This window comes from Equus quagga, chromosome 12 (assembly GCF_021613505.1).
Source record: "Equus quagga isolate Etosha38 chromosome 12, UCLA_HA_Equagga_1.0, whole genome shotgun sequence".
NCBI classification, from domain to species: domain Eukaryota; kingdom Metazoa; phylum Chordata; class Mammalia; order Perissodactyla; family Equidae; genus Equus; species Equus quagga.
Genome location: NC_060278.1, coordinates 101761136 through 101773150, shown reverse-complemented (window position 1 = coordinate 101773150; position 12015 = coordinate 101761136). Strand labels below are relative to the sequence as shown.

Genomic DNA, 12015 nt, shown 5'->3' with positions numbered 1-12015 from the left:
TTAAAAGGACAGCTCTCTGGACAACTAGTATTCTCTACTGGAAATGGGTATTGTGCCATAGAAATAAGAGAACGAAGGGTCCATTTTGTCTGGGAGGAGTGAGTCATGAACGGCCTCTTAGTGAAGGAAATGTTTATCCTCATCTTGAAAGACAAGGCTGCTGAGATGTCAGTAAGGGTGTGCAGATTGCAGGAGCCACTTGAACAGAGATGAGACCCAACCAACATGGCCAGTTCAGGCCACTTCAAAGCAGGTGACTGTCCTGAGGATGGCTGGAGCAGTGGTTCTCAACTGGGACGGTGCTACTGCCATCTGGTGGGTGGGAGCCAGAGGCGCTGCCAAAATCCTAGTGCACAGGACAGACCCTACGACAGAGAATTGTTAGGCCCCAAATGTCAACAGTGTTAGGTCGAGCTAGAGAGAGAGGCAGGGACTGGATTAATAATGGTTCAGGAGTACTACAGAGCATGATGGGGATACAGAAAGGATAAGGTAGGGCCCTGTCCTCGGTGGGGTTCACTGAGTCGGGGATGCAGATGTGGGCTGACCGATTGCTCTTCTAGTAGATGTGTTACTTGGGCTGTTTCTCTGGGTCAAGGCGACTGCTCTATTTCTCTGAATCTCTTAACCAATAGAAAGTAAGAGGGCACTGGGGGACGCACAGCATCTCTCCCTCGGCATGACCCGGAAGTGGCATCCCTTGTGATTAGTAGAATAGTGAGATCCAAATAATAGTGGCTTAAAACCAGAGGATTTGTCTTGTGATAGTCCAAGTTAAATATGGCGGTCCACCCTGTGCTTTCAGGGGCTTGGGCTCTTATTTTGACACCTCAAGCATGTAGCTGTCATTGGATATCTGAGAGGGCTTCCTGACACCTTAAAGGTACATCCTGGAAATTACACACATCACTTGGGTTCATGCCCACTCAGCCAGAACTTAGTCACATGACCGCTCTTAGCCGTGGAAATGAAGGCTGGCTGAATGAAGTCTTGAATCCGTGTGGCCATGTGCCCAGCTACAAAGAGAAGGTTCTAAGACCAAGAAAAAGGAGAATGGATGCGTCAGCCAAATGCCATCTCTTGACCCAGCTGTAAGTGGGAGGCAGGGATGGCAGTATATGTGTAGGGGGTTGTTTAAGGCTTAAGCTGAATCTTTGCTAAATGGAACCACTGTCTCGATCTTTCTACACTTAAATATTGAAGACCCTCAGTTTTCATGTTTTATCTACAATTACTGCATTAGAAATGAGAACCAAAACTATTTTTTTCACTTAAAAATAACAAGCCCATTATATGTTAACCCCTTTATGAAAAGTAACTGTTTTCCAAAATAAAAAGTGTGATAAGTGGCATTGTTCATACCTTTGCAAATCCCTCATGTCTTGTTTAATAGGCGGCTGGCTTCTCATACCTGTGGAAAGTCATTGCCATGTGCTTCAGTTGAAGTATATGAAGAAAACCTGGCCTCTCACACTGTGATTGGAAATGGACTATTTTGCTAGCGTTTTCAGATAATTATTTTTCTTTAATACATACCAGAACACAACAAATGGTAGTTTCTTAAAGATTAGTTGCTATCGTGAATCTGTGACAGTGTCCATAAACTTGTCAAACTGTTAAAATCCATTGGTCTGTGTTCCACTTTGAATGACTCACACATGCTTGACTTTTGACATGCATTGGTCATTTGGAAAATACTGGTTTACCAACTTGTGTAATTCTTCCAAATGTTGGCCCATTTTATTATACCACGGGGAAAAAAATCACTTTTGTTAATATACCAATCTCGTCAGAAAAATCTAAGAACTGGGAAGCTGCAAGCCTGGAATAGCAGATATGTTCTGAAGGTCTCATTTTATGGGCTGAATGTTATCATTGCAGTATTGTTGGTAATTTTCTTTGAAATGGCAGGCTCACTTTGTTCATTTTTAAGAATGTCTGCAAAATACCAATCTGAAAAAAACCATAGTCGGTCACTTCTTTCAAGTCAAAATGGTGCTGCGTGGGAAAAGCACCAAGTTTGCAATGCAGCCACCCCACAAGAGCTCGTTCTCAAGACAGCCAGTGTGTGTGGGTTTGCAGCAGAATCCTTAGACATACTTCCCATTTCGTTACACAGAATGTTAAAGGGTTGTTCAGGGGGAGAGAGTTAATCAAAGTTACAGTTTTTGCTGTTTGCAAGGATATTCCTGGGTGAAACCGGCTCTGTGCTCCCCGGGAGGGCTTGACGGTGAGGACGATCAGGACTGCTGGTGGAGCTGGCGGGTCCATGCTAAGGTGCCAGTTGCTCCTGCATCAATGTAAATGTCAACAATGGAAAGGACAAGTCATGTTTTAGTAGTGGTATGAAAATACTTCTGCGGACTCAACAGGAGAGTCTCGAGGACACTCAGACTACACTTTGAGAGCTGTAGAGATGGAATTGACAGCAAACGTGGGAGTGGCTGAGAACTGGGCATCTGTGCCTAGAATGCAGGCTCACTGAGGGCTTTACTTGGGGAGAGGAAATTAGAAAGCTGGGCTGCGATCACATTGGAGAAGTCTTGGAAAATTGAGCCTTGAACTTGGTTTGGATCTTTATTACCTTTATTCTAGAGTTACTTTGGTTTTTTAAATACAGTCGTGTCTTTTAATGACAGGGATACATTGAGAAATGCATCGTGAAGTGGTTTTGTCATGTGAACATCATAGAGTGCACTTACACAAACCTCGATGGAGTAGCCCACCACACGCCTAGGCTCTCTGGTACTGACGTCATGGGACCACCATCGTGTGTGCGGTCCATCCCTGAGGGAAACGTCATTACGCAGCTCGTGACTGTACCTTAAATACCAGTTTGTCCTGGATGAAAAACTAAATTTTCAAATACATAATAGGGAGTGAGGAGTAGAGTTGGGAAGAGCAGGATAGGAAATGCTTTATTCCTATTTTTTCCTCATGTAAAAACTTAAGCAAAAAAAGTAGGAAAATCAATGTTAATAGTAATTCTGGATAGAAGACTTAAAAAGCGTCAATTTTCTCTTAACTTTATACAGTGAGTATATATTGCTTTTTCAAATTCTTAATCACCCCAATAAAAGGCGAATAAATCATATTATTTGAAGCCTACAATGACAGGATGTGTTCTTTCTGCCACCTCTACTTTCAAACCACTATCCTCTCACTTTCTAGATAGTAAAATTCATCTGGAAGAGAGAAGACACAAAATTAGCCCAAGAACTTTGGACAAGAGTTTTTGCTTCATCAGAAATTACCATAGAGCTATGATTGAGATAATGATAGTAGAACTGAACTAAACATGGAACAGAAGGGAGTGTGGAAACACCTGTGAGTGCAAATTCCACATCTGATAAAGATGGCGTTTCAAGTTGGTGGAGGAGTGGGTGAACTCTGACCTATGGTGCCACGACAATTGGCAGTCTATTAAGACAAAGGTAATGATCCTTCACCTCACCATTCACACACACCAAATATATTAAATATTAAAGTCTATAACAAGAAATGCAGGATGACAAATTTTATGGTGTAAGCAGACAGGCAAATAGCAAAGACCACAAAGAAGACAAATATGACTCAGTTAAAACTTATAACAAGCCACCATTAAGAAGTTGAGACAGGTGTCCCACAACAAGAAACTTGTGGGGCCGGCCTGGTGGTGCAGTGGTTAAGTTCGCACGTTCCGCTTCTTGGTAGCCCAGGGTTCGCTGGTTCGGATCCTGAGTGTGGATGTGGCACCAATTGGCACGCCATTCTGTGGTAGCCATCCCACATACAAAGTAGAGGAAGATGGGCACGGATGTTAGCTCAGGGCCAGTCTTCCTCGCAAAATGAGGAGGGTTGGCAGTAGTTAGCTCAGGGCTGATTTTTCTCAAAAAAAAGAAACTTGCAAGGTAGGGCAGAATTAATCCTCAGAACATTTGAGGATTACTACAAATAACCCCAATGGAGAAGGACATGAACAGGCAATCACCTAAACAAATGCCAATACTCACATGAAAAGCCCATGAGCAATAAAGTGCAAACGAAACAAATACTATGAGGTACTGTATTAAAATAGCAAATCGAAGAACACTGTCACCCAGCTCTAATTTAATCATTGCCACGCCCTTCCTCCCCAGCTCCCAATTCAGAGAGGGAACGGGATGTCTTTAGGGAGAAGAGTGGGGACATAGAAACTTGATAGAGTGCAGATAGTAGCAAACCTGGTTTAAAATTTTGTGTCTCCAGGCCCCTAGCTGTCCTCTCATTCTTTAGTTCAACCTTACATCCATCTGTATCTTGTTCCAGGCTCTAATGGAATGCTTTGATCTCACTATCACTTGCAGTTGGAGTCCTAGATTCTTGCAGAGATCATTTATCATGTTAAAGAAATTTCTTGTTCCTTAGCCTTAGGAGGTCAGTTTTGGGGGTTTTTTAAATTGAGAGTGATGGTTGAATTTCAAATGTTTTCCCTTTTTTTGGTGAGAAAGATTGGCCCTGAGCTAAGATCTGTTGCCAGTCTTGCTCGTTTTTGTATGTGAGATGCTGCCACAGCATGGCTTGATGAGCAGTGTGTAGGTCTGTGCCCAGGATCCGAACCTGTGAACCCCAGGCTGCTGAAGCAGAGCACACGAACCCAGCCACTATGCCGCTGGCCCACTGTTTTGCTCTTTTTAAGATGGTCCTGTGGTGTTTATTTAGCCTCATAAAGGAGATTGACTTATAACGTTTGCATTTTTCATCCCACTTTGTATTCATGTGGCGTTGATATCAGGGTGAATCTATCATGAAATGAGTTGAGGCATTTTTCTTTCTTTCCCTGTGCTGTTAAACAGTTAATTGAATGTGGAAACACTTTCCGTGGAAAATTTGGTGGAATGTGCCCACAGTACTCTCTCTGCCTCAGACTTTTTTTCAGAGGATGGAGAGGTGGTGTAGATGAGGCTGTGATGACAGCATCAGTCTCAGTGGCAGCTGAAGACTGCTCTGCTCGTCCCAGTGCCCCTCTGGGCCAGTCACAGCTCTGCCCCTTGTCTTCTCTCCAGATAGTGTTCTCGGCCTTTTTTCTGCTATGGGCTCCTGGCAATTTTATGAAGCTTATGGCCCCTTCCCAGAATAATGTTTTTAAATGTAATAAAATCACACTAAAGGACTATATCTCAGTACAGTTGCTATCAAAGTGTTAAACGTGTGCTATCTTAATACTCTAAACCTTGCTACCCAAAGTGTAGTGAAGACCAGGAGCATCAGCATCACTTGGGAGCCTTTTAGAAATGCAGAATCTCAGGCCCCGCCCAGACCCACTGAATCAGAAACTGCATTTTACTGTTTCTGTGAGTTCAGCTTGAAAAATGAGGATGTTGGTCAACGGGTACAAACTTGAGGTATGAGATGAATAAATTCTGGGGATCTAATGTACAGTGTGGTGACTGTAGTTAACAATACAGTATTATATGCTTGAAAGTTACTAAGAAAGTAGGTCTTAAATGTTCTCATCACAAAAAAATAGCAATTATCCGAGGTGATGGAGGTGTTGACTGACGTGGTAATCATACCTCAGTATACGTGTGTTAAATCATCACATGGTACACCTTAAACTTATACAATGTTATATGTAAATTCTATCTCGAAGCTGGAAAGACATCCGCATCGTAATGAGACACTCCTCACCCCCAGATGCTTAGTATGCACAGGAGCACTGAGAAGCCCTCCATTTAATGTTGGGATCTAGTGGCTGGTCTACTGACGATCTTAATCGTGAAGTAGTAATGAACATAAATGATGTAGTTCAAGTGTGATACCCTGAGTCGTCTGTCAATTGGCTTTGTTTTCTCTTCCCACTGAATGCTAGTACAGTATGGGATTCCATTTAAATAATTTCTGTAGGACTTTGCAGATATTTTCCCATCTTGCTGCCGTCCAGTGTTGTCTGAGGAGTTGTGTGCTGAGCTGAGCATTTTTCGTCTGAAAGCTTTGAGATCTTGTCATTCCTGGGCTTCTGAACTTGTACCACCCTGCCTCTAGATAAGCCATGTTAAAACCCATGGCTGCTTTAGTGTTGAGAAATAATTATTGTGTCTGTTCTGTCCTGAGCCATCAAGAACTAGCTTTCATGTCTTGTCTTGCACTTTCCTTGTGGTCATTTGGGGCAGCCTTCTGGGAGGTTGTTTAGCTCCTTCTTCTACTTCTAAATCGTTTCTCGACATCCTTTCTGCTCGTCAACTTGAACTTTTATTTTGGCAATCATAGAATGGAAATTATCATGGAAATATTTGGACGTGATCCTTCTGGAGTGGTTGTAGGGAAGGGTAGAACACTGTTTGGTGGATGTTCTGGGCATGGGGTTCTCTGTTCTCCAGGGTATCTCTGGATACTTGGGGCCTTTGCATCATTTCTCTGGTGTAAGCACCCTCATTTCCTAACAGCCCGGGGGGTGGATGACATTGCTGCTTGCAGTTTGGTGCAAGTGAGAGAAGGGGTCAACCCGACCATTCTCTATGTGGTTGATCAACTAGTGAGCCGGAAAGCTGTTCCAAGACACCTACACCTGCCATCTCTGATCTTGAATACTTCCATAACCATTCCCATTTTCCCAAATGGGATTTGGCCTATGATTTTTCTCCTTCAATCTTATCTAATCTGTCCCTTAAGATTCTTCAAAATTTCTAGGCCTCAATGAATGGCACACCTTCCTATTTCCTGATGTGCTTATCTGGACTTCACTATATCTTCCCATCTCTGGGCATTTGGACAGAAGGAAGAGGCAGACTCATATGCCCCAAGCTACCATCTCTGTAGTCATCTTGATAGACCCTTAAAACCTTGAATCTTGTGTGTTTGAAGGAGACAAACCACACAAGTGTGAGTTCTGTGACAAGTGCTTCAGCCGGAAAGACAACCTGACCATGCACATGCGGTGCCACACCAGTGTGAAGCCCCACAAGTGTCACCTGTGCGACTACGCCGCGGTGGACAGCAGCAGTCTCAAGAAGCACCTGCGGATACACTCCGACGAGCGGCCGTACAAATGCCAGCTCTGTCCCTACGCTAGCCGCAACTCCAGCCAGCTCACCGTCCACCTCCGATCCCACACAGGTGAGTCCCTGACCTGGAGACCTCTGTGCCTTACTTATTCTCTAATTAGTTAACCTTCATTTAGTTAAAAACACAAGCAACCTAAATGACTTGGTGGTGTAAGTAGAGAAATTTGGAATTTCTGTGGTGATCGTGAAGCTTGTGGCTTTTCTTTCACCAGCACAATAGCTTTCAGTAAAACATGAAAATTTGGCAGCCCAGTTTCCTAACTTGACTATGCCGAATACAGCTGGGGATGAGTACCTGGTACAGTAGTCAAGAAGCAAAGGATATATCTCGAATAAAAGTCTGACCTTTAAACTAGGTGTTCCAATGATGGAACTTACTCTGATTGCATGCCTTAACTCAGAAGCATGGAGCAAAATCAGTTGAATGTAACTGCAAATCACAACTTTCTAGTTCTAGAAATTAGACTTAGCAAAGAGCTTTTCCTTCCCTTCTTTGTGAGACCCCATTGAAATAACAATCAATAGATGTAGATAGAATGAACCAGCCAACACCCATCATGGCACAGAATATGGGAATTGGGAGGCTCATAAGGAGGTTCATAAAATGATTTTTCAATGAATTTACAGAGGATGACAAGCAGATAGGAATACGCTGATATCAGAAATTGAGTAAAGAAAACTATCCCAGCGGACACATGGGACACAGCCTTAGAGTTGGGAGCGAAGCTTTCCAGCCAGTGTCTGACTTGACCTGAGAGCTCTGGACTGGAAACTGGCATGTAGGCTGCCAAGGCCATAGAGCTCAGAGGAGAAGCTGAAGCCTATTGGCAAAAGAGCCCAAACTACACAGTAGCAGGTAAAACCCATGGCACCTCCATCTAATACTTAAACTAGTCTACTCTTCCTAAATATGAAGGGTCAACTATGAAGTATGAGTCATTTGCAGGAAATAAGTGGTATAAAATGCTCTAAGTCTAACAAATAACTCATATTGGAGTTGACAGAGCACTTGTCTAACGGACAAGAATTTTTTGACTCTACTTGGTATCTACCCACTGGCAGAAATGTTGTATGCAAGAAGAGTTCAATGCAAAGGTTGTGAGAACAAAGAGGGATGAATTAAAACTAAAGTTGCTGACTATGAAGTTAAACTTCTCAGAGATGGGGAAACAAAATTGAGTTGGAGAACTGAGAAGCAGCAGCTAGAAATCCGGTTTCTGACCAGGCCTAGGAAGAAAAGAAAATAGAAGTGAAAAAATCAAATGAGAAAAAGAAGTTCACCATCCTAAGGGTCCAGGAGAGTGAAAGGGCTCATGAGATGCCAAGCAGGACAGAGGGAGTGGGGAGATCCGTACTTAGAAAGGCTTCTCAGTGATACTGCTTTCTCCAAAATAGTGGAATAGTGCCCCCAAAGTTGGGAAATGATTTTGAACATAGAATTCTATACCCAACCGAACTATCTCAAGTATGAAGGCAGAATAGACAAAGATATGCAAGGACCCAGACTTTACTCCCAGCCACCATTCTGGTGGAAGGTACCAGAAGACAAACTAGCAAAACAAGGGAGAAAACAAAATTTGGGATGAGATATTTGATATGTGAATATCTGAATATGGCTCCCTGGGGTTGCAGTAAAGAGAAATATCTGGATGATACTTACATAAGAGCTTAAAAGAAAAAATTCAGTAAATCAGAAACTCAGAAAAATCCATTAGAAATTCCATGTAAAGACTTATATAATTAAGAGACTGGATGACTTTGAGATCACAGTGAGATTCTTTTTTCTCAAGAAATGCACAGTCCAGTCAAGAAGCAAGATAAAATGTGGCCCAAGATGAGCATGTAAGAAAAGAGAGTCAATTTGACCTTGATGCTAGCAACACGTTCACCTGGCCCAGGTGTGACGGTGACCCTCTAAGGAGGTGGATGTGCAGTATTTGGCTGTGATGAATATTACATACCCAGTGATAATATAGAGTCCAACCACAATTTGAAGTTGAAAACAACTAGTTAAAGCGTGGGGATTCACAGGTCCGAATGCAAATGTCATTGAACTTAAATGCAAAAATCTATTCCTGACAAGTGGGAGAGGAGGTGGGATGAAGAGGGAGGGAATCCACAAAAAAACCTAAGCTGATGGACTAGAAGTTGTTAGGCTGTTACTCAGCTTAGAAGGTGATGCTGGAAGGATAAAAATCCCAGCAACACCACGCGGGGGGAGGTGAGGGAAAGGAGGGATGTGGAGGGTAAGTCAGACCCTCGTCTTTGCTCATACTCAACTGATGGCGATGACTCAGGTTATAACCTCCAAAAGAACCAAAACACCCTTAGCACTGCCTCCAGGGAAGGCAGAGGCGGCCATGGCTTTTCATTATTTGGCCCCTGCTGCCGTATTCATGTGTTAATTTTATAAATAAAACTCAGTCTATAGTTGTAAAACTATGAAACTTTAGTAATACAAGCGAATTAACCCATATGATAATATAGCTTAAATACTAGAGGAAGCTTGTTTATAAGTCTTAGCTTGATTTGGAACAGTTGTATGTAATGTAAATCGCACCTCTTCCGTGTTCAATTTTGGGATGTCAAGTTACAGGAGAGTTTAAGATTCAAAACAGAAGTGTCCTTGCGACGAGTGTAGGTTCTGATGCTGTGATGCCAGGGTTCAAATCCCTGCTCTTTGACCTAGGTCAAATAACTTGACCTATCTGAGCCTGAGTTATCCCGTCTGTCAAATGGGAGTAACAGTACCCACTCCTAGCATGATTGTGAGGAGTAAGTGAGTTACTACACATGGTAAGTGGTGGTATTAGGAGGGTATGGGTAGCTGGAGTTCAAAAGACGTGCCGACTCTCTGCGGCCAGGTGTTCTGACGCATGTTTGGGGGGAGTTCTGTTTTGCCTGCCTGCTCTAATGGAAACACACCTTCCGTTGCTAGGGGACACCCCCTTCCAGTGCTGGCTCTGTAGCGCCAAGTTCAAAATCAGCTCAGACTTGAAAAGGCACATGATCGTGCACTCGGGGGAGAAACCTTTCAAGTGTGAGTTCTGTGACGTCCGCTGCACCATGAAGGCGAACCTCAAGTCGCACATCCGCATCAAGCACACCTTCAAGTGCCTGCACTGCGCCTTCCAGGGCCGGGACCGCGCCGACCTCCTGGAGCACAGCCGGCTGCATCAGGCCGACCACCCCGAGAAGTGCCCCGAGTGCAGCTACTCCTGCTCCAGCGCAGCCGCCCTGCGTGTGCACAGCAGGGTCCACTGCAAGGACCGCCCCTTCAAGTGCGACTTCTGCAGCTTCGACACGAAGCGGCCCAGCAGCCTGGCCAAGCACATTGACAAGGTGCACAGGGACGAGGCCAAAACAGAGAACCGGGCCCCGCAGGGCAAGGAAGGGCCCCGAGACGGCAGCTCCCAGCACGTGGCCAAGATCGTGACGCAGAGGGCCTTCCGCTGCGAGACCTGCGGTGCCTCCTTTGTCAGGGACGACTCGCTGAGATGCCACAAGAAGCAGCACAGCGAGCAGAGTGAGAACAAGAACTCGGACTTGGTCACCTTCCCGCCCGAGAGCAGTGCCTCGGGGCAGCTCGGCACCCTGGTCTCCGTGGGGCAGCTGGAGGCGGCTCTGGAGCCCAGCCAGTGCCTCTAGCTCAGCCACAGAGGGTGCTCAGCTGTCCGGAGTCCAGACCAGTGCTGTTGCCCAGCCCTCCGAGGTGGGGCCATCAAGCCAGACGTTAGTCACCAGCTCTGGAGATGGCTGCTCCAACTTTACAGGTCTTCCAGAGGCAGTGGCTGCAGTCACCGTGGCTTGAGGACCAATGCCAAGGCCACGTGATGGAGACACGCTCCATGTCGGTGGCTGCCCTCCAGGAGTCGTCTAAGCAGGTTGACTCGGTGGTTCCAAGGCCCGGGGGTCCATTGAGCTTGCTGCTATCCAACAGAGATAGCTTCTTCACGATGGATTCCAATTCTAAGACTGATTCGTCTCTGGAATTATTAAACTGTTCAGACCACATGAAAAACTAAAACTGATCTGTATAGTGGGAAAGGTGAGGGTGAGGACTGAGTACGTGGAGGGTCGGCCGTAGCTGGAAATATTCTGTTTCTTAACCCAGGTGGTGGTTATAAGAGTGTTCGCCTTATACATTTTTGTGGGGTTCCTTTTATCTGTTGTCTTAGAATAAAAAGGCAAACTCATGTGCAGAATGGTGTAAGAGGAACAGTCCATTCTTCCAGAGGCAGGTTGTGGTGTGGGGTTCTCCATCCCCCACATTCAGTAATTGAATTATAAACGCACAGAGAATCTCCCGATGGTCTTAGTGCCGCAGTGGAGTGAAATGCGCTTTGATCTGTAGGTGGCACCAAAGATCAAGCCAACGCCAGCTCAGCCTGGCATTGTGCATTGTGGAATTCAAAATTGGTGTACTTCTATTCATAAAGAAGAGACTAGGGATCCACTGGGCCCTGGGCTTGGTTCTGGGACACGTGGTGCATGGGACAGCCTGACACTGGCGTCTTTCATCGCAGTCAGCACTCAGTATTTGCTGAACCAACAAGTGAAAATCCACACCTCTCGTAAACAGACATTTTACTTGACTGAAACTTAGGAGGCTGCAGAATGCGGAGGGTGTATAATTTATCCAAACTTGTTTTGTTTGTTCTACTTTGACATTTTTTTCTTCAAATACAGTCTTTGTTTAATACAAATTCTTGTGTGCCCTTATCGAGCTAAACATCTGTCCTTTTAAAACAGATTAAATAGATCGATTGTTGCTGGTAAACTAAGAAAAAGGATGTGAGAACTTTTCTATAAATTGTCTACGGGGGAAGATTTCACTTACGAAATAGCGAGAGGTACGTAGCTTATTTTGTTATGAATTTTGTTTGGACAAATCGAATTCAAGTTTGACATCAGGCGAGTGATGACGTGTTGTTGAATCTCTAAGAGGAAAAGGATAGAGCCCGTGATAGAATTAGTTGTTTCTTTGCTTTGG

At 44.5% G+C, this 12015-nt stretch overlaps 1 protein-coding gene across 1 annotated transcript in view; it reads left to right on the top strand.

The window, feature by feature from the left end:
* The window catches only part of ZFP64 (ZFP64 zinc finger protein), an 80257-nt gene extending 68507 nt beyond the window's left edge, over positions 1–11750 (top strand). Inside the window, exons 8-9 of the mRNA XM_046679205.1 lie at positions 6823–7074; positions 9961–11750. Coding sequence (XP_046535161.1) covers positions 6823–7074; positions 9961–10670 — 962 coding nt within the window. The 3' untranslated portion in view covers positions 10671–11750. The remainder of the gene's footprint in view (positions 1–6822; positions 7075–9960) is intronic.
* The last annotated feature ends 265 nt before the right edge of the window (positions 11751–12015 follow it).